At 38.5% G+C, this 23875-nt stretch overlaps 1 protein-coding gene across 4 annotated transcripts in view; it reads left to right on the top strand.

The window, feature by feature from the left end:
• Nucleotides 1-23875, top strand: part of acot7 (acyl-CoA thioesterase 7) — a 49087-nt gene that overhangs the window by 4593 nt on the left and 20619 nt on the right. For 2 of the 4 annotated variants that reach the window (XM_014001658.1, XM_014001656.1), the window contains exons 3-7: nucleotides 4571-4727; nucleotides 15237-15328; nucleotides 16174-16288; nucleotides 17300-17314; nucleotides 17443-17529. In XM_014001658.1, the coding sequence (XP_013857112.1) occupies nucleotides 4571-4727; nucleotides 15237-15328; nucleotides 16174-16288; nucleotides 17300-17314; nucleotides 17443-17529 (466 nt within the window). The remainder of the gene's footprint in view (nucleotides 1-4570; nucleotides 4728-15236; nucleotides 15329-16173; nucleotides 16289-17299; nucleotides 17315-17442; nucleotides 17530-23875) is intronic. The other 2 variants (XM_014001659.1, XM_014001657.1) reach the window with 1 other exon arrangement.

The following is a 23875-nucleotide window of genomic DNA, read 5'->3' as shown; positions in this document are numbered from 1 at the left end:
CCCCCGACTCGCGAGCACGACCTCCCCCCGCTCTGAAATGGGCGAGACAGAAGCAGAAGGTGGTTCTTAAAGAGACAGAGGCCAATTTCAAGGTGTTTAGAAGAGGAAGTGATGAGAAGATAAGTTTATTTTCTATTTAAACAAAAAAACATCATTTTAATAACAGCTAAAGGTGACATAGATACTTTATTATGGTGTAGTATTTGAATATATGCTTGAGAAACAGATAATATTGCCCCTTTAAATAAAAATCTGGCGCTATAAAAACTGAAAGTTTGAAGCAGTTGTGTTGTTAGGGTTTTTCATTTGCATAGACATGTTCTTGTCAGAAATCAAAAGAGCTCGTGGCGAAATAAACAAGCTTATACGCGAGTCCCTTGTTAGTCCTTCAAGTATTGCCTCTAACTAATCTAATATTTATATTATTAATGTATACATTTTTTCGCTAATTTCAATATATTTTTTGCTTTTGTTTAGCGTCACAGTTGCACAGCGATAGGACATTCACTGGGGTAAGGACAGGAATAAAGCTGAAGGCTAGACCCTCCAAATTAACAGCTACTTTCTTCCGGTCTTCCCAGTTGACAAAGGACCCAGCCCACGTAGACTGGGTAGGCCGGGTCCTTCGAAGGATGCAGCCCCTGGCCCGAGTTTGGACACAGCCTATATTTAAAATAATTTTCCTTAAACCTGTCATGGTTTCACATCTCATCTGCTGAACGTTAACCTACTTTTGCACTGATCATCATCTCATCTGATACGGCATTCTCATCATATTCTGAAGTCCTCCAGTATGTTTGAAAGTTTRATAAAAGAAAACATTTCTGCTTCSTTAACACCYGTTGAAGATTTCCAAGAAAGAGTAGAGGTGAAMTCTAGAAYAGTYGGAATCAGACCCATGGCRTCTCTTTAATCCCACAGGGAAAGCGTATTCCTTTTTTTCTCCTATACATCATACATTCACTCGGATTGACTACTTTTTAGTAGACAATAGGCTTCTTTCATGTTTAAATTCCTCCTCMTGCTCCTATGAATCAATTGTCATTTCAGACCATTCTCCAGTTGTGCTTAACATCAGGTTTCAAGGTTTTACCAGACCACRTTGTCCTTGGCGATTTAATACGYGCTTATTGTCAGATGAGCTGTTTKTAGAAATGATCTCWAATCAAATTGATGAGTTTTTGCAAACTAACAGAACCCCTGACATTTCCGTCTCAGTTTTATGGGAAATGTTAAAAGATTATATATTAGGGGTCAAATTATTTCCTACATGAGCCATGACAGAAGGGAAATAAAACAAAGATTAGTTTCTCTATCCAATCGTATCACTCAGTTGGACACTATATAAGCTACATCTCCAACTTCTGATATTTATAAACAACGCCTTATGACACAATCAGAGTTTGACATGCTAGCTGCAGATCAGGCTGTTGAATTGCTACTTAAAACAAATAGTGTATATTTTGAACAGGGCGACAAAGCTGGCAAGCTGTTAGCACACCAACTACGGCAGACTGCCTCATCTCATCAGATTCCAAAAATTGCCACATCCACAGGCACAACAATAGACCCACAAATGATCAATATGGAATTTAAAAATTACTATGCCTCCTTATACTCATCAGAAACAAATGCAGGAAAAGAGGACTTCGATAGCTTTTTTCTCCCAGTTGGAAATCCCACAAGTCAATAGGAATACAGCAAAAGAATTAGAAAACCCGATAACCACAGCAGAACTTCTTACTGCCCTAAAAACAATGCAATCTGGCAATTGTCCCGGGCCAGATGGCTTTCYGGTGGAGTTTTATAGGTGCTTTCAAAACAAACTCATCCCAGTTTTGCTTGAAATGTTCAACAAATCCTTTATGACTGGTAAATTACCACCAACATTAAACCAGGCATCAATCTCTCTCATATTAAAAAAAGATAAAGATCGTCTTAGTWGCTCGTCATACAGACCWATTAGCCTACTAAATGTGGACTTTAAACTTTTGTCCAAGTTGTTTGCYCTTYGTCTGGAATTAGTGTTACCAAATATAATTTCTACAGATCAAACAGGATTCATTAAAAACAGGCATTCATTTTTTAACTTAAGACRAYTCTTTARTACTATCTATAATYTCCCACTAACAACTTTACTACAAGCAATTATCTCATTAGATGCTGAGAAAGCATTTGATCGTGTTGAATGGGCATATTTATTTTACACTTTAGAGAAGTTTGGCTTTAAGGACAATTTTATTTCTTGGGTGAAGCTCCTATACTCCTCACCCTCAGCCTCAGTAAGAACAAATAATAATTACTCATCTTACTTCCCTCTTTATCGCTCTACACGCCAAGGATGTCCTTTAAGTCCCYTTCTATTTGCTTTAGCTATTGAACCTCTTTCCATTGCACTCCGAAGCAATTTGCAAATTAAGGGCATTACATGTTATGGACACGAACAGAAAGTATTATTATATGCAGATGATCTTCTTTTATTTGTCACCGACTTTTCAATATCAGTTCCGGCCGCACTCTCTATTTTTCAATTATTTGGATCAATATCTGGTTACAAATTAAATCTAAGCAAAAGTGAGCTTCTCCCTCTTAATAAAGCAGCACAAGAATATCCACTTAAGACTCAATCATTTAAGATTGTCCAACATGATCTAAAATATCTTGGGGTTCAGGTTACTTCCAAATTAAAAGATCTCTACCAAGCTAACTTTGTTTCCCTTCTAGCCCAGATTCAAACAGAYATTGATCGTTGGTCAATTCTAAATTTGACATTAGCTGCTCGGATTAATTGTATTAAGATGAATCTCCTCCCAAGGCTACATTATCGGTTTCAATGTATACCAATTTTTTTACCACAAAAATTATTTTCTAAGTTAGATAATATCATTCTGAATTTCATTTGGAACAAGAAAACCTCCAAATTATCAAAAAAGTTTCTGCAAAGACCAAAGAATTTAGGAGGTATGGGTTTGCCCAATCTGAAGTTATATTACTGGGCAGTGGGCAGCTAATCTTAAAAGAATTCGATTTTGGCTACACTCTGGTTCCCAACTATCCTCGTCTGCCTGGGTAAGTATGGAACAAGCTTCTTGTATACCAGTCACTCTCTCAGCTTTAATGTACTCTCCCATTAAATCCTCACTCAAAGATTATACAAAAAACGGGATTGTTAAGATGACAGTGAAAATTTGGAACCAATTTAGACGTTATTTTGGGTTTCAGACAAATTCAATTCATGCACCTGTGGCATGTAATCATTTCTTTCCTCCATCCTTAATGGATTTTTGTAGCCTGGGCTGAAAAGGGAATAAAAACATTTAAGGATCTACAGTATATATTAATAACTTTGCATCATTTGACCAGCTATCAAAAAAATACTCTCTCTCGAAACAACAATTTTTTAGATACTTACAGGTCCGTAGTTTTGTTGCAAAGAGATTTCCTCAATTTYCTTATCAGCCATCTGACTCCCCCCTTGATACACTTTTGAAACCTGTTTCTTCTCTAAAGGGTGTAACCTCATTTATTTACTCTCAGATTCATTCACTTCAATTGGCCTSTTTGTCCTCAATTAAAGCTCTCTGGGAGGAAGAGTTAGGGATCTCTCTAACCGAAGACAACTGGGAGAAGATTCTTGAAAAAATACACCACTCCTCAGTATGTGCTAGACATGGGCTGATGCAATGCAAAATTTTACACYGCTCTCATCTAACTAAGGTCAGACTCTCTAAGATGTTCAAAAATGTTGACCCGACATGTGACCGATGTAATCAAGYAGCAGCAACTCATACTCATATGTTCTGGTCCTGTCCCATGCTTACGACATATTGGCAATCTATTTTTGAAACTTTAAGTGAGATCACAGGGAAAAGACTGACACCAAACGCCATCAATGCATTGTTCGGAGTGACTCCTAATGCAATGCTATTATCTATGGAGATTAAATTTTTCATTGCCTTTGTTACATTACTTGCAAGGCGGTTGATATTATTGAAATGGAGATCACATACACCTTCTCTGTATAATCACTGGATAAGAGATGTTCTCTATTTTGCCAAACTGGAAAAGATTAGATATCTATTGAAGGGTTCTCAGGCTAAATTTTCAATGATTTGGGACCCGTTTCTTGATTATGCTGGAAAACTGGTGTTCCCAGATAACCTGGAATRAAATTGACACCAACTGTATATGGTTGATTGGTGATCACTGGATAGTCAGTCGCAGCATAGACATAAAGTATAATTTTATACATTGTTAACCTTTGTTTCCCTTTTTTTTTTATATATTCACTCATTGTTGTAAAACTACATGAATTTTACGTTCGTTGCTTCAGTATATAAGGAAGAGATTGTATGGGTTTGTTTCTTATGTTTTTGTTTTCGTTATTGTTGTTGTGTTTTTTCTTTCTTTTTTTAATAATATATTCAATAAAAAAATTGATGGAAAAAAAAAGAGTAGAGGTGAAATCTAGAACAGTCGGAATCAGATTGACAAGAAATGTCTGAAGAAAACGTCTCGTTCGTTGATGTTACTGTTTGTTTTGTTTTGGCGTTTTCTCCTCCCGCTGTAGGACCGTTGTTGGGTGGCCCTGGTTCGAGTGGAGAAGACGGAGTTTCTGTTCCCCGTGTTCATCGGCGAGGTCGTCCATGTCTCAGCAGAGATCAGCTACACGTCCAAACACTCGCTGGAGGTTCAGGTCAAAGTTGTGGCCGAGAACATCCTCACAGGTGACCAACTCTGAACACGCACACGCCGTTTTATGACGATCAGGCAGTATTACAGCAGAAATTCTTGACAGTTTGCCAGTCTKTTACAGGACTAAGAATGCAATCAGTTTATAGCCATCAGTCATGCCCTTGAGGACTCCTGCTGGTATTGGTGGAGGCAAACTTTMAGAGGAAAGAGGCACAGAAGTATCGGGTCATATGTAGTTTTTATGAAAGGAAAACGGAACAAAGATAATGACCACAGTGACTGCATATTCAAACTAGGGTTGGGCGGTAATGGCAAAAAAATTAATCACGATTAATTGTGGTATTTAGCCAATAATGATTAATATGATGATTAATCCCCTGGAGTCCCTGGATGCCTCCTATCCTAGTCACATGACTAATTTAAATCACTCTCGTGGGAAAGATTTGCTTTCCGTAAAAAATCTGTTCCAAACTGTGTCAAAAATACAGACTTAAAGCTAAATATCAATTTTAAAATTGTGTCGACAGACCAAGTAAAACCTGAGTTATGATTAATAAATGACAGAAATTTAAAAAAAAATGTTTTTCCTATTTGAAGCAGAGAGGAGCATTGAGCGGACTGACCGGGGAAATCTCCGGTCATTCTACCTGGTGGCATTAATTGTATTAATTGTCAAGTGCCAAAAAATGATCAATTAAAGTTTTTCTGATGATTAACTGCATACAATACGATTTTGCCCAACCCTAATTCAAACATAGAGAAGGTAAAAACAGTAAGGAAATGCTTTTGTCTTCCAACAATCTAAGCTTCTTATAATAGAATAGAATCGAATCGAATAGAATAGAAACAGCCTTTATTGTCTCGCAGAGGGGAAATTCAGTTGTAAAAGCAGCNGCAGATACATCAGTCCACAAAACAACACATTGCTGTGCAACATTATCAATAGTAGCAATAATAATAGAATTAAAATAATAATATTAAAAAATTAAGTAAAATAAAATAAAACTACCATACAACCCTATAAAATTGAAATAACATAAATGCGGTATCTTATTTTCATTTTTATGTTATTTCATGGTCATGTGACTACATGTAAAAATGACAAGAAAACAGTCATGACAGCCTCATGCAGTGTTCCAGTACTGGAAAATAGATGTACAATAGCCACAGACTATTATATATGTAATGACTGAGAGCAGAGTTGTTTAATGTGCAAGCATAACTAGSAGAATAACACAGCACCACCCAAACCAGCTCTCACTTTAAGTTCATTGAAAAGGAAATGTTTTCTCTCTGAAAGTATTATGCTCCAGCCAGTCTGATGAGAAATATACTATTTGGTCATTAGAGGGCACCAGATCATAAATCATGACCAATTCAGAGGCACAAAAAATGAACCCCCTTTAAGGAGTTGCAGCATTGTGAGGGAAAGTTGGCTAAGCAAGTTTTCTTTATTGCATAAGCGAAGACCGTTTCAAAGTAAACACAGTTATGTATTTGCCAGGCTTTACGCGCACGCGAGTTCTCTGAGTAAAGCTGCAATGAAGAGCAGATTGGACTGACAGAGCATCATCTTTTAACCTTTAAATGCCAGCTGAGCAGACAGCCACAATTTGTGTTCTCTAAGTGTGCTGGATCAGCTAGCAGTCATTTCAAGTTGTGGTGTGTTTGCGTGAGAAACATGAGAAACATGGTGAACCGTTCMGTTGTGGATTCTGAATGAGCTTTAGCTACACGAGTGCCTCCGTCAAGCTTGAATTACTTTTCAAATAATTTAGTTTTAGAAGATCCAATCTTACTTTAAGGTAACCTTTGTTAGCTTGATTTAATTAAAGAGAGCAAGAAACTGAAACAAGATGAGAAACAGAATGAGAGTGAGTCAGAAAGCAAACAGGAGAGGAGACAGACGTGTTTAAAGAAAATGGCAAACGGAACCAGAAAAGAAAAAATAATAACTGCATATATGGAGAAATGGAAAGATAAATTAGGTAAAAAAAAAGTTATTAGAAACAAAAGAAGTATCCCCTGGATGCCTGTTGCCCTAGCAACAGGCTCATACGGGTTGGTTGGCTCGTTGCTGGGCTGAAAGCAGGTTGATGGAGGCAGAGATACGAGGTGACAGGTGGAGAGCGGCGCACACACATGCAGGCATCATTTCGGCCAGCCCGCTGTGGCGTGTGTTAGGAAGGACCCCTAAAAACACGAGCTCGTTGAGTGAGTTCATTCAAGGCGTTCCAATAAACGTGCAGCCTTTCTGAAAAACCTTCATACTGAAGTCTCCTGAAACACCAGGATGTGCTGCTGCTGCTTCTGACGGCAGTTTGCACTTTGCAAGTCCACAGTCCTGTGCACAGTGCCAGATTTGTCACATTGGTCATGGTGACTAACTCGGTTAGAAATAACCTTGAACTGCCAGGAAAGCAGACTGACAGGCGTGAGACTGGAACAGACATTTTAGCTACGAGTGCAGGACTCTGACAAGTTTCTATTGATCTGGTTGCAAAGGACTTGTTAGAACTGGGAGTGTTTGGAGTGGCTTCACCATTAACAACTCACTTCTGGATCCTTAATTGTGCCAATGTAAGTGAAAATATGCCGGTGTTAATCTTAATCTGATGTAAAGWTTACAATACTAAGGATTTTATTTTTATTTATTTAACCTTTATTTAACCAGGTTGATCTCATTGAGATTAAAAATCTCTTTTTCAAGAGAGACCTGGCCAAGAACGGCAGTAGCACACAGACGTTACAAAATTCAAAACTACAGATATTAAACTACATTAAAATACTTCACGATAAATACAAGAAAAACAAGAAACTCTCATAAAAGGTAAGATAGGGCTAAAATAGAGTACAAAATCAGTTAAAACATTTACAAACATAAATGTCTTAAAGGGCCAATATTATGTGTTTCTCAGGCATATATTTAAAAACTATACCATAATAAAGTATCTATGTCACTTTTAGTTGTTGTTAAAATGCTGTTTTTATGTTTAAATAGAAAATAAACTTATCTTCTCATCACTTCCTCTTCTAAACGCCTTGAAATTGGCCTCTGTCTCTTTAAGAACCGCCTTCTGCTTCTGTCCCTTCAATTTCGGGGTGGGGTGGGGGTCACGTGCGCAAGGGTGTGTTGTTTCACGCGTGCGCTATGATGCAGTTTACTTGGCATCTGAAAATGCATTTCCTCAAAAGGTATTTTGAATCTGAAAAGAGCTTCACTGAGTGAGAAGTAGTGGATCTCAGCAGACAGCTTAAGTTTCACTTTCACTTTTGCTCTGTTACTGCCGAGAGGGGGTGGGGAGGTGTGCTTCGTGATGAGGAAGTTGGGCTTAAAGACACGTCCCAGGGGCGTTTCTGGTCCCCACCTGTCGTTTTGCTCCTCAGCATGGCTKCCTAAAAACGCTGCAGGATTTCTCAAACATGCATGAATGAGTCAAAGCAAGGCTTTGGGCATGTTTTTTTATGAGAGTATAACATTATAACAYGATATAAAACTCAAAAAAGTTGATTTTACTTTAGTTGATATTGCCCCTTTTAAGTACAAACTGATTAAGAATGGCCCTAAAAACATTATGAGACCAACTCCTTCAACTTCAAGTCTTTCTGCAGTAGATACCAGACTGAGGGAGCAGCAAAGTTGAAGGAGCTTTCGCCATAATCACTGTGAACCTTAGGTACTGTTAATAAAATAAACTCATCCGAGCGCAGAAAATGACTTCCTGTATTTTTCTTATTGATATTGCTTTGTAAACAAGAATATGCCAATGAACAAATCTGCAGGTGGGTAAGGCAGACCATCCATCGCTGGTATACAGATGACAGTGGAGGCTAAGGGCTCTGAGACGTGTGATAAAACACAAGGCTCAACCAGTGAGAAGATGTGTGCATAGAAATCACATCTCCATCATCTAAGCTGGGCAAAAATGTGRCAACAAGATGTTTTCCAGCCTCAAAAGATAGACAAGCTCTGATTCTGATTTAATCAGGTGAACATGAAGGTTGCTCTGTTGCACTTTCTGATTTAATTTTTTTTTAGAAACAATCACACATATTTTAGAAAGTATTGTATATTTGCACTTTTAGACAAACATTAATAAAATATTCTGTACTACTTAGCTTCTGTGATAATGAGTATGTTCAACACTTTTGGTTCTCAGTATAGTAAAAAAAATCACAATGTTGCTTGTGTAAACAAAACGAAACAAACCAAGCATTAAAAGTGCAGGTTCAGTGTGGGTGTTATGTAGATTATTGTAGGTCTAGTGCATTAAGAGATGGGGTCAGATCCTCTGAGATCAACTTAAGTTTTCAGGTCTCCTTAGACAAAACACAACATCACTTAAAGTAATTGTTCATACTGTAGGATAAATAATACATGAACTGTAGATGCGTTTGAGTCAGATTACAGTAGGCATTGTGAAACCTTTGACCATTTAAAAAAGGCTACGTGAAATTAAAACATTCTTATATAAAAATTGTTCTGCAATATTTCGGTTTATGTCTTCACATCTGGAATATAGTACTTAATTAAGAGATCAAGAAGGGAAAATGTAGATTTATGGTAAATTAGGTCATATTCGCAGCATGGGAAGTGGGTCATAAACCATATGGAATGTATGAATTTGCCAAGAAATTAATTGGAGCTGACATGATTATAACATACGTATAACTACTTTACAGTGTTTTTGTGGATGCATTTCTGTGCAAACTTCTTTTTTTGTGCCTACTTCTAATTTCARATAGGTAAAAGTTGGATGTATGTTTTTGCTCGTGACGTGCACTTTGATTCACAATTTTGCAAACGCGTATTTAACACGATGCACGTGCACTTTCTCCACGCGCCGCGTCTTTTCATCCGCGCGCGGCTCTTTAAAAAGGTTCCTCGCGGGGCCGAGGGGGAAGAGAAGATAACGGGAGCAGACATTATTTGCCTCTGTCATGTCGGCTTAGCGTCAGGCCTCGCACGCCGTGGCTCAGTCAGATACGGATGCCAAGTAGATGTACCTGCACACATGCTTGAACAAAACGCACGCACATTCCCCGACACACCGATGCACRCACACACTTGTGGGCACGCCGCCACATTAGGGAGGGGGAACTGGGTGCACAAAGAGCCTGATATGCTGACACATTAGGCTCAGAAAAAGTCGCTCATCTTCGCGTCCTCACACCCACACAGATGCACTTAACACTTCCCTCCTTGGTGAAGCGCTGTACTGTGGCAAGACTGGCATGTTTTTTCTTACCCAATAATGTCCAGGTGACTTTCCTTGCACTAAAAAAYGGATAGATTGGGTAGAAAGTAATAAGAGGAAAATGTCACAATATGATTTTAGACTTAAGTATGTGCACTTTTATGCATGGTTGTGCATATAAGAGGGTGTGCGTTTGTGCAGCCATGCWTGTTCCTGTGGCTCTGTGCCTGCTGAGCGTGACTTGTACATGGCGTTCTTTCTGCATGCGTCTTTGTATATAGGCATTTATGTTCATTTTTTATTTTTGTGTGTCTGGAACATGTTTGTGCACGCGCTCGCTCGCTCGCACGCTGGGGGGGAGGAAGCAAAAACATCCAGGTTCCCACAGCCGAGTCAGGCAGCATCTCGTCAGGCAGGCCTCAGTCACAGACCCCCCAGGGTCGGGCTGCCTACTGTGGGCACGAGCCGTGATGATTGTCCCCGCTGGGGGTTTGCACATGCGCGCTAACGGGCGCATGCGCACTAGCCGCCAGATCTACACACACCGCAGTGCAAAGGCGCTTCAATTTACCCGCCTGTGTACAGAAATGTTCAATACCCAGAAGCAGAACACAACACCAAATCCCATAAATGTCTTTTTAAAGAGCAAATATGYACAAACCATGTAGTCTCACACTGTCAAAAATCTACACATCGTCATTGTTTATATGAATAGAAGTTTTCAACACATTACTTCCAAAGAGTTGTGTAACTGTGTTGCACACACATCCAATTACACATTTATACAATGATAGAATAAAGAGATTATGCCCCCTCCACGCACACACAGACACACGTCCTCTTTAAGATATAGCTGAGAGCGATGCAGTGAGAGTTGAGGCTTAATATAATCCCAGTAAGTCGTACAACTTCACGTATGGAAAGACTTAACAGATGTAGAATGTATGTTGTTTTATCCGCATGTTAACATCTGTAGTTCGTTGAATTACACTAAATGAATATGTCTGGTAAAAGCACTGCAGGTGTGAATGCTCAATCAGTCAGTGAGTCTTGGGCTAATCTTTCCTTTACATTTACTGTAGACATGATGGAGCTTTTGGAGGCTAACATTAAGAATGACATTTTACCAATATGTAACTTCCTTGTTGTAATGGCAGTAAGACTATTGAAGTATTTATGATGCGTTCAATGACAACTAAGAATTTAGGGAAGCATTATAAGAATATGCAGGTAGAGCTAAATTTTGACTTTCTATTTTTGGGATAAAGTTAATTTCATTTTTCATTTAGTTTCCTTTATTTAACCAGATTTGAAACCCCATTGAAATCGAGATTTCATTTTCCAGGGGGACCTGCTCGTAACTGCAACATGATTTAAAGTTGAACTGGAGCAGAGATTTCTGGTAAAAGTATGTGTATATATATATATANTATATATATAGGGGGATTAGATAATCTTAATCAAAGCAAGGTTTGTAACATATGTCCCCTGAAAATCTACATGGATTTCTAACTCCCGTTTTCAAACCTAAAAGGTCCAAAATAAAGTGAAATCCCATGGACAATACTGTATCTCAGATTTACAGCAGGAACTGCCACAGTCATGGCTGGTTACGTAAAAGGATAAGAGATAATATTTACAAAAAAATTGTTCTGGAGTCTGTCAAGTGTGGAGCAGCATTTTGTTTYGCAGCTGGCGTAAATTTTGGGAGGCACCCAAGTGCTGACAAAACAGTTCTCTCTGTGTCCTAAAAGCCGTTCGTGTATATAGTCGTGTTAAAACGGAGTGCTGGAAATTCACTCAAAAAATGCTCAGTCATAAAACTACATTTGCCGGCGTGATTAAACTGTTTCTATCAGGCTGTAACATCACACAGCAGGGTCGTAGTGTAGTTAACAGTGGAATTGAACCTTGGCACAGCTTAATGGAAAATTTGTGGTTTTGATCACAGCGACCAAAGCTCTGTGAATTGTCCTTACTGTACTGTGTCCAAACTTGGAACAAGCTGTTCAGGACAGTGAAAGAAAAACATTTTTTTTCTGCTCTGAGGCACAAAGAAAAGCACTAAATACGAGACAAAGGGGAAAATAGACAGGTCAAATGAGTGAAAGATACCAAAAATCATCAAAGGAAAGCCTTTGATTTGATAGTAKTGAATAAGGACAAAAGGGAGTGAGGAGTTGGATTATCACAGATCAAAGATCTTTATGTTGATATGACTGAGTTAAAAGACCTATCAAACTCTCCGAGGAAAGAAAATGTACTTTTAAGAATAGTATGATGTCATGATTGACACCTTAAACCAAGATTAAAGGGGATAGAATGTGTTATAATCCAGGCTAGAAGGAACGTTTCCCTACTTAAACTCCCAACATTAAAATACTGTCTATTGTAGCYTTTGGGTTTTTGGTTCAGTTTGGATGGTTTCTGCTTGATTTCTTGTTTTAGAGGTTTCTGTAGTGTTCTATATTTTGTTCTTGTAACTGTTCATGGGTCCAATCCCAGATTCTGTGAATTTATCTCTTGTAATCAGCTTCTTGTCTAATCACAAACTGAGAAACCAACGATTTATTCTACATTGTCCGCCCAGTTACAATGGCTGCCGCAGGGCCTTGTTTAGATTTACTGAGCGCCTTATTTTAAATCTTCCACTAGATTAACATAAAATTAACAAAGTCTTCGTGTCACAAGTCAGTTTGATGAGCATTGTGACACAGCGTGGGGACATTTGAAAGGGCAGATTTGAGGGACTTGTGTTCGTGGGAGACACAGCCAAAATCTTCTCATTAAATAATTCATTAATCCTTAATAAGTGAGCCAGCTGTCCGTCCTTTTGTGACTGAAAGCAGTCGCATGCCAGATCGAAATCAAAGCATGCAGATATTCAGTTTGTCCAGTAATTAAATTTAATTTTGCAGTAAATTATATTTTAGACAAGCCGAGTATTCAATCAATCAATCAATCAATCAATACCCTTTATTTAACCAGGTAGAAAGCCCCTTGAGATCAGGATCTCTTTTAMAAGGGTGACCTGGTCAAGAGGTCCGCACGACACGTCACAGAGTGTATCAGAGTTTAAATTTACATTGTTAAGTACAACGATTCAAAACACAAAATTGTTAAAAACAGATTTAGACCTTTAGTCATTTAAAACGTACAGACCAAGCTAATTACCAATTACGGCATAATGATTTTCATTTTTTTTTACAGTTGATTAGTGCAACATTAATCAATCAAACACTTATGATTACAAATTCAAACAAGATAAAAAAACCCTCAACAAACAAAAAGTCAGATGAGAGATCAGCACTAACAATTAGTGTACACGTAGTGACAAGAAAACATCTGCACGGATCAAACTTCGTTTTAATGTTATCAGTGAGGATCGACAAGAAGGATCTAAGAGAGGAGCTTCATCATACTTTTTTGAAAAACTCTTTTTTTAAAAGGTAGGGTTWTGTTGTTATAATAGTGGTGAGGAATGGGTTCTTTTCTGTGTGACATTCTAAAAGATAAGAGTAAAGCCATGGTCAAACATTAACATATTCTCCATGTGTTGGGGAGGAATTGTACATTCAAAGCCAGCTCCCCGGCTCCACTCTGGTCAGAAAAGGTCATCGGTCAGACTGGGGAATGGTTCTTTGCAGGCTCTCTCATTCTATTGCTTCYCGCTTTGTCTCCTTCTCGTCCCTCACCCTCGCCCTCCTCCCTCCTCCCTCCRTCCTGAGCATAATTCACTTCAAACTTCCTGAAGGAGCTAATAATAGACTGCAGTCAACTCTGTCTTGGGCAGAGTTGGGGATATGTAAATATTCCTCCCCTACTCATGTGGGCAACTTCCTGCTTGCTGACAAGGGTGGGAGCCAATGGGAGGAGGAGGAGGAAGAGGAGAAGCGCGGTTGGCATGGCAACGAGGCCCAGCTGCCTGCACAGTTTTAACTCCAGTGTAAAATGCTAATGGTTTTTTTTTCTTTTTTTTCCCCCTTTTCTTTTTTTCTCAGGAGTCGCCTGCCATGAGCCTCTGCACTCTTTGTGTTTTTGTAACTTGACCTGACCCCAGTGCAAAACCGATGTAGTTTGCAAACTATCATGATGCACACAATTGTTTTCCATTTTGTTTGGACTTTTCTGCACATTAGGCGTTAATAAAAGAACCGAGTAATGCAGTGAAAACATCTTTTGGCAGATTTGAAATAGTGCCCGAAAGTTTGCGTTTGAACTGGTCGACTACTAATTCCTAAAGACAGTAATTTCTCTTCAACCTGGATCCTCTGTGCGCCGTTTAATCTGTTTGCCTCCCCTGTGTGCCATTACACCACCGCCGCCTTAAAATAGCCCCTCTCTTTCTGTTAGCAAATTAAGTGACAAAGTGTGGGAAGAACAGATATCACTATGACAACCTCTCCGCCTGATTGCTATGAGATATGATTTTCCTGAGTTTTGCCTTCAGATCTCAACTTTCTGCAGAGACGGAGAGCGAGATCTGCAGCATCCAAACACACGACTCACGTCTATCACAACATAGAGAATTAAATGCGCCTGTTGTCGTGTTATTTAATTCATTTTATAGATGCAGCATAGAAAGGGTGAAACTTGATCATTTGTTGATTATTTAAACCCATGCACTTTACATRTTTGCTAACTGTTAGTTTGTGCTCTGAATATACAAGAGCTATTGTCGCTCTCCAAAGTCCTAATTTAGTTTCTGCTCTTTTGTTGCAGCAAGAAGACAAATCTTTAGACTAAAACAAAAGATCTTGTTTGAAATTAGATTGGCTTTTATTGGGGGTGTGTTTAATAAAAATTTCATTTGCTCCATTGTTTTCCTGACAAACATGCCAGAACATCTTATCTGTTAATTTGCAAATCTTTTCTTTAGTTATCTGTGAATAAAAAAAGAGAAAGAAAAAGTCTGATTATTATATTTTTATTGTTTTTTTATTTTTGCGATATTTGGAGATGTTGGGGGCTGTGTATATATGTGCATACATGTATGCATATACACTGTATGTAGATTTACATTTACATTTATGAATATACTCTGGTATATAATTTAGTAGGTAAACAGATTGTTGTTTTAGTCTTTATGAAATAGTGACTTAGAATAAGGGAAAAGAAGAATTTATTATTATTTTTTAATAAGCTTCGGAGAAGGGTGGGATTAAATATGTTTCTTACTTCTTCCCATTCCTTTTCAAAAATGTTAATTTAGTTAATTTTATCACGTTTTATCATTTTTTGTTTTGTTTCATATACAGTAAATGTTTGAAATAAACGAACTAAAAAAAAATGTTGCTGCTGCCGTATCGGAGCAAGAATTTAATCGGTTCTTTATGACTGCAGGTATGAAAAAGCTGGCCAACAAGGCAGCGCTGTGGTACGTGCCCTGTTCTCTGCAGAACGCTGACAAGATCCTGGAGGTGCCCCCCATCAAGGTACGTGAAAACTAAGGCAGAGAGCCTGAGAAACTAATGATTGGTATTTAAAATTCAGCCTCTTTCTGCCCCAATGGTTTTCCCAGTATCACTGTAAATTAAAAAAAGGCTCAAATCATAGACAGAAATGCAACAAGAGTGACCATCGGATGTTTGTTTTTAAAGCCAAATCTCTCAATATTACTAATRCAGGTAAGTTCCACTACTTTTTGTAATGAATTTCATAACGTAATTTTAATCTTTTTTTATAGGATTCAACTACCTTTAAACAATTCCTTGTATGAACTAAAACCAAATAAGGTTTTTAACAAAGTAGGTCAAAAAAGAGAGATTTTAACAGGACTTGAGTAATTATTGAAAAAGAAAAAGATTCAGCATTGCAGTTTTGTGTATGGCATAAGTATGTAAAGACCAGATTATATCAGGTGTTTTAAGCCACAGGGTTTACAAGTCAGGTAGGGGTGTTTTATTCAAAAAGCAAGAATCTATAAAGTCTTATCTTGGTTTGTTGAAAATGCATCTTGATGCAAACAAATCAGATTTCTGATGACCGCAGAAAGAGCTGCTGATGTTCATGAGGCTTGGGCTAAAAGGGTGACCATCTGTGTGGACCGACTGGAGTGAGGGGATAGCAAGAGAGACTCAGACAACAGCAAACAATAAACAGTGGGGATACCAGTTGGGCATTATTGTTCCTCATCTTCCTGGGTCTGAAACTGACAAACTAATCGATAGTTCGAGATCACCTGCAYTGGCATTAAATTTCTTGTAATTGGAAACAAAAATATACCAACTCAGTTGTTTTGTACCTATTGATGTTTTTGTTTTCTACATTTTATTGCAAGTACGCTGATGCAGAACAAGAGGAAGAGGGCAGAAAACGCTATGAAGCGCAAAAGATTGAGAGACAAGGGACCAAAGCCAGACTTGAAGAGGCGATACCACCTCCACCAAACCCAGGTATCATAAACCCTATGCTCATTAATGCAAGCTGACTGTGTGCAATCTTGGAATTCTGAAAATACTTTCAATTATGTTGCAGCTGCAGAGAAACTACAGTAGCTGTGTAAATTTTGTGTTTTATGTCTAGTGACAGTGATTAATAATAACGTGAGAATGTATAGACAGAGACAAGTAAAGAACACAGTTTCCTGTTATGTTTCCACAGTTCCATCACTAGCTACGTTTACATGGATATAAGTAATCGGATTAAATGGCCGTTCGGAATAAAAATGCGTCATGTAAACAGCCTGTTCGGATTATTCTGATCCGATTGAGCTTGATATGAATGAATTTTTATCCGAATGAGAGGGGTGGGTTATGCCGATTGATAACCRGAATGACGTGCATGTAAACACTTAATCGGATCATCTTATTCTGATTGTRGAAAACCGACCTGTGTGCGCATGTCTTCTGACTTTCATCCACCAGGTTCTGCTCTTTAGAGGACATGGGGCAGCAGTGCTGTAGTTTCCAGCTGCGCTGCGCCACGCAGAACTTTTCCTCCATGCCCTCTTAACAGATAAAAAAGGAGATAAACAGCAGACGTTGCTTCGCAAAAAAAAAAAAAAAAAAAAACACGTATTGCTTCATCTGCAGCTCAACCGAGGAAACGATGTCTCTACTGTTATTAAAAACTGACACAGGTCCGTCCTGAGCGCACAGAAGAGCTTTGTTTACGTTTGTAACACGGAAGTAGAGCTGAAAATTTACAACACTGCGCATGCCTGGACTGTAAACACTTGTCATGATCAGATTGTGTCCATGTAAACAGTACATTCGGATTATTTAATCYRAATACATTTCAATCCGATCAAAAAATTTTKTGCATGTAAACAYAGCTACTGTCAAGTGTATGTTTGCTTTAGACATCATGCTCTGTAAATCAGTACAAGTGTTAGATATTTTTTTGTGCGTAACAACTGAAGACATATTACTATGTATTTTTTGTCATGCTGACTAAACCCATAGAAGAAGCACCAAAAGGTATGTAAACTGCATCAGCGGTTAGCTTACATTGCTGTGATGTTTAATAAACAGTGTGCGATTTGTTGGTGTATTTTCGCAGAAACTGGGTTTTGTTTTTGTTGACTGTTTGTATGTTTGCGTTCCAGAACGGCACACGGTTGGCTTCAGCCAGTCCAGTCTGATCCATTTGGTGGGGCCTTCCGACTGCACGATCGATGACTATGTTTATGGAGGTGAGGTYGTTTCTCTTTCATTTCTTTGCTGTGACTTGAGCAGGTCGAAAGACACTTTCGAGCTGACAGTCTGGTTCCAGGAATAGGAATACAATATTAATCTATCACAACTTATTATTCATGACTGAAACTTTTCGTGGCGCAGCGAAAATGAACAGGCGAGTGGAGATGGGAGCACGTTTTTATATTATGAAAACCAGCAAACATCYATGCCCTCTGCTCAGCCCAAACACTAACGAAAACCTCATGCATGGGACAGTTTGACACGTCAAGAAAATTCATCCCAACAGGAGATGACGAAAATAGAAACGCAGTTTCATTCATTCGACRCCTGTTCTGAAAACAGCTGAAAAATGAGCCTCGTGTCTCTCACATTCACCTACAAAACCAACAGTGTTACTAAAACACCAGTTCACATTTCRTTGTGTAAACTGACCCAGTGCAAACAGCTGCTGGCAAGCCATTTCAAACCTCACTGTTGCTCAATAATTGGCTCACTTTTGGTCCTTTTTTAAAATGTTGTAAAATAATGAGCTTGTGAGCAGYGAAGGGCTATTTAATAATAATGTCGGGGGATTAGTCTGAACTTTAACTTCTTCCGTACGATAACAAAACCCTGCAGGAATTAGGATGAAACAGCAGAGAATATGCAGAACAAGTAAGAGTGCTGAGCAAAGGCAGAGAAAGACGAGCCAAGGAACAAGTGAAAAAATATTATATGAAGTGAATATATAGTTAGATGTAAGTGTGGTGTATCAGTGGCATCAACATAATTTCAATTATTTGTGTTTTTTAAATAAACAAGGTTTTACACCCTTTTATTGAAAACTTGAAAGAGCAGAGCCACTGAAGAAATGCTACTTTCCTCCAAAGATAAAGGTCCTTGAGAGAGAACTTAATGGCTTTTATCACATCTATGTTTCTCTAAGTGAATATAAGAATAATAAATGTGCTGTTGTGTTTTATCTACTTCGACTGTAAACACTTGGCTTGTAGAGAGCAGTTGAGTGTGTGGCTGGAGCTGCTGCAGCTGGGTTTTACCTTCACGAGAGCACTCCTTAGATATGAGCAGAGCTGTAATAAGGAAGGACAAATATAAATGAAAGGAAGGAAATTACTGAGTAGAACAGCAAGTGGAAAATAGAAGCTTTTTGTGACAGGAAACCGTATTGTGCAGATTCTTTTCCTACTTCTGCCCTAAAAAGTTGTATTAAGGATTTAAGTTATTCGTTATTTTGGGATGGTATGATTATCCATCTGTCTTTGGTTTTGGTAAATTTCTGTTGAATAAAATTTTTTTTTGTTCTCCATACACTTATAAATTCGTCAAATCACTTCAGACAAAAAATTTGAAATAATGACTGGTTTACACGGCAAGATTTTAAAATTGTTTTATTTTCAAACCACGTGACGATGGTGTACGGCCACACGGCAAAAGACAACACACCACACACAAACAGGTTTCACTCTCAAACGTTCAGACGGCAGACAAGAAATCTCGCAAAACCTCTCGAGATCAAACGTGAGTTCAAAGTAATTAAAAATGGCCAATGAGGAAAACACAACAGCGATATTTTGTAGGCTATTTTTAACAGAGAGGGAAAAAAAGACATCTTAGGTGTCCACCAGACTTTCTGGGACGCCATGGCAGATATTTTGGATTCTCCTCTGKTTCCGTCACCTTGCTTACTGATCACTCAACAGGCTGCGTGCTCGTGTGTCCTCTGGGGGGCACCACACCTGTTGGGATATCTTATAAGATTATCTGTAGAGCAATCACGGTTATCAGAGTGTCCTTGGGATGATCAAAATCAGGTCAAAAAATCTGCATGAAAGTACACAGAAGACAACCTAAGATTACGGAGAAGATGAATAAGAAACGGATGAATGTGTGTCCAGTTATCTGACATCAGAACTCTGACGCTTTGAGCTCCCAGCTCATTACAAGCCTCAGTGTTCGTAATGAATCCAACATTTATTCTCCACAGGCCAGATGCCTCCTATCAGTTGAGGTGTATCATTTCTGGCTGCGTCATTTATATTGAGGTCAGCTGTGTAAGGAGTCTATCACAGACGCCACATACTGAGGGAAGGAAGCGCAGAAGGGAGCTGTGGACTGAAAAAAGGGAGGCAACAAAAAAAACGGAGACAGGATAGAGCAGCAGCGCAGGAACAAGAAGAAGAAGCAAGCAGAGAGAGATAAATGCCGTTCGTGTCATGTTGCCTTTTTAATTTGGAGAGCTTGCTGGGAAATCTGTCCAATTAAAATTAAATGTTGGAAAAGCATGCGGGTCATTTAGAATTCACACACACACACACATCTTTGACTCCGTCATGCCATTGCTCATTAGGCAATGTTCCCAAGTTACTCGCTGTTGCTGCTTTTGCCACACCTATTTTATTTACATAACTGAGTCGGGTCAGGCAGTCAAGGGGCTTGGTCTCTTTCTTTCTTCACATGTATTCACACCCTCCCTCCTTCCTTCCTTCCCAACCCTCAAACAAACTGTATCTTCATGCTAAGTTACGTCATGGTCACAAATATGTGATAACACAACTGTCTGGTTTTTACCTTGCTCCGTGTGGGTTCTGTTCCTTTTCACTAGTTCTAGAACATAAATATGAGCAGACTGCTGAGAAAAGGTAGAGTGATCAGAAAATCTTGGTGAAACAGCTCACAGAATTAAAGACGAAAAGATAATTTTCCGCACCATAAAACACTGTTTTTGGTCAATAGTTCAGCTTTTAAATGTGAAAATTCTTAAATTAAAACCAATATTCAGCGCAGGTTGTCATTTATAATTCGTATCATTTGAAGGCTCACATAAACCAGATAATTCTCTGGACACAAGGACCAAGGCTGAAAACAACAAACATTAAATGGTTGTGATCTCCATACCTTCAGGCTCTGCATTATAAATAGAAATGGTTCTGTAGTGGAAATTACTGCTTGGATGCAGGAGACCTTCTGGATTACTGTCAGTAAACAGTTTGTTGGTGCAACCACAAATGCAAGCAGAAACTCGGTCATACAAAAAAGCTGTCAGATTCTGTGGGCTAGATGGACATAGTTTCAGCTGAAAACAGTCCTGTGGTGTCAAGTATCTGTTTTTTGTCATCTGTAATGGTATGAGGGTGCTTTGGTACATCATATTATAATTTACACAACAGTTTTGCAGCTTTTGCAGCTTTACATCCTGCCTACACAGCTTCTTAAATGAAAAAGCACTGACTAAAATATAAAAAAATTTCAAATTAGGAGATAAAATACACAACAAACAATGATAAAAAAGGATGTGGGAAACATTTCACTTTTTTGTTAATTTCCCCAAACTCTGTTGTTCATGTTGAGGTAAGGTTTTGTTAATATAACATTTGCTTAAAGCACATTTTGTGTCTTTAAAAGTAGTCATTATGTCTGTGACGATCCAGAGAATTGTAACATAAAGCCTGTACATTGTTTTAAAATAGTTTCTGATGAGGACACAGAGTGTTGCTCATCAGCCGAGGCCTGTTTAGTTTAAATGTTGGACACCTGCAAACTTTAAACACGCTGAACAAAAAAGCCTGGAAATAATATTAAAATCCAAAATCCCTAACACCCCAAACCTAAAACAGTCCACATTTTTTCTCTCTGCCTTTTGCTTTTCTTTCCTTTCTCTGTACTTTATTCTTTACGGTCTGCCCACCTGTCATTATTTCACGCTCTCTTCTCTCTGCCTGTTCACACTCCTCCTCCTTTCATGTCCTAAAGAAGCGTACCATCTGTTTCCATGGAAACAGCAGTTGATTTCCACAGGTGGACTCTGTTCTGATTAACACAACTCAGGGGGTGGGGGGGGGGGGGATGTCAGCGCCTGAGGTGTGTTTTGTAAAGTTTTGTTAAACGAGGAAACGGTGTGTTCTTTTGTTCCTGTCAGTGTTTGAAAGTGATCAGAACGTGAGAGCAAGAAGAGGAAGTGCAGATGTGCAGAGATGTGCGTGCAGATTGGGTTCTGGAGCAAAGACTGAACACAGAATGTGTGTGTGATATGTTACTGCGTACAGCAGTGGTTCCCAAACTTTTCAGCTTTTGGACCCACAAAATACTCGCAGCAGAGACCTGTGCCCCCAGCTGTTGTCGGCTGATAAACATTGTTTTCCCRTCAAATAAACAAGAGCAAATAACATTAATTATTAGGCTAATTTTTGTCAATTTTAAAGGGATCTATGATTAGTTGTAACATTAGACTTTATTTAATAAACATATATTTTAACTGTAAAATAAAGACTGTAAAAATACTGTAGGATGTTCAGTTTTTATCATTTTTAAACTAAAAGTTTAAAAATATATTTCACAGACGGGGCCATTTTATTTACATGCAAAKCATTCTGGGTAAATGATGACTTGGATAGGTCCTCGGTGTGAGGCTGCTAGCGAGCTATATCCACCCTGAAGGTTAATCTTGGACAATATCTGATGATCGACTCTTTTAAATGAAACCAGAGAGTGTTGGTATCGATTGATACCAACTATTGATTGGTAGTGATTAATCAATCAATCAATCAATCAATCAATCAATCAATCAATCAATCAATCAATCAATCAATCAATCAATCAATCAATCAATCAATCAATCAGTCACACTATAGATCAAATTTCTTATTTTTTATAAATGAAAAACCCACTCTGTCAGGTTTGTTTACAGAGTAGCTGGTCCTCATGTTGTGTTGCAGGGGTTCAGCTGGAAATAGAGGATTCTGTATGACCTCGCAGGGCATGGACATGGATATTATTATTCATAGCAAAACATCTGCTCTACCTTACGTAATAAAACAGCACTGTTAGTCTACAGCTTTATTTAGAAAATAGAGTTCATGAATCAAACCCTAAGAACAAGAACACAGCATCTCATCATATTTACTGTATGAAATGTGCCAACAAAAGCAGCAATAATTAAAACAATTTAAAGACTCACTTAGCTGCAGTTGTAATTACATTAACAAAGAAGTACACACCAGCGCTGGACGTGGTTACRGCTTGGATTTCGGTCATGTGGCTGCAGATCAGTGTGCTGTCTTTTCACGTCATTGATGAGGACTTGTTGTTTTACCAGAGAGAGCAACGAAACGCAGCTTTTCAGCCTCCACGTCAAACACGAAGGTTATTTTTCCTCCCCAGCAAGACTTGCTCAGCAGGTTGTAGTAATTATTTTTTGCAACCATGAATAGAGCAGCATTGAGCTTCTACAGCCTCCACCAATCACAACTCGTCACAGCATGCATCTTGGTTGGTGAGACTGTGTGCAACAAAAGAAGTCTAAAAGGCAAGTTGCTGTGGGATCATTTAGGGTTACTCAGGTGAAGATATATTCAATTTTAAGAACAGGTTGTTTCTGGTCTGAATTTTTTGAACTTATGCGTTAAGGTGGCAGATTAAAAAATATAAAATTAGGTAATTCATTTAAACATATGATGGCTAATCTAAATGAAAAGCCTCAACTGAAAAATGGTGCAGATTTTAATCTTTATCCWGTTAAAAAATCTGCAAAGAAAATAAACCTATTACTACCGCTATAAAGACCCAATTGTATACTAAAAAGCTATTTTTTCAGAAAAAAGATAACTATCAAAGCCAAATAAACACAATTTATTCTGACAAAAAACATATTCAAAGAACTGAAACTGTTATTTTTTTCCCAGGACTGAATCTTTGACCAAGTTCACTGTAAAAAAACAAAACAAAAACAAAATAACTGCAGTTTGTGGAATTTTTTTGTTTTTACTTTAAAACCACTTACTGTTGAGAAGTTGCCCAGTGTTTGTTAAAGTTTACCTGGAAGGGTGAGATATGAAAGAAAACACAGTTTTCCGACAAAACGTGGGTGGGTTCGGTGCACGGCAGTATTGGTAACTGGAACGGTTTCCACAGTAACAGCTCATTAGGAGGCAGTTTGAGCTGTTTGGTACCGTCCGTGATTAAAGAACTTGTTGGGGAGGGGGATGCACATGACAGAAAAGGGATAGGAAATCATCAATAAGGGTAGGGAGAGGATAAGAACGGGAGAACAGGAGTAGAGACGGAAGCAGAAAGACAAAATGAATTAGTTTAAGGAATGTTGAGATGAATATAAAGGGAAGCTGCTCGTACTTTGCTGTAGATAGTTTTCTGTCCACCTCCAGTCAGTGGATGTCTTGTGTCATGTGGGTTGTAGCTGAGCTGGCTTTTAAAAGGGTTTGGAGTTCTCTCTCTCACACACACACAGGTCTGGTTTGTATATCCCCGTGGGGACCGTGCACTGACTTCCATTCATTTTTTGGAAATTTTATATCCTAACCTTGGCCATTTACCCTGAAAAACCTCACA

This window comes from Austrofundulus limnaeus, unplaced genomic scaffold (assembly GCF_001266775.1).
Source record: "Austrofundulus limnaeus strain Quisiro unplaced genomic scaffold, Austrofundulus_limnaeus-1.0 Scaffold10, whole genome shotgun sequence".
Lineage (NCBI taxonomy): Eukaryota > Metazoa > Chordata > Actinopteri > Cyprinodontiformes > Rivulidae > Austrofundulus > Austrofundulus limnaeus.
The sequence above is the reverse complement of the archived record's forward strand: the minus strand, read 5'-3'. Positions and strand labels throughout refer to the sequence as shown.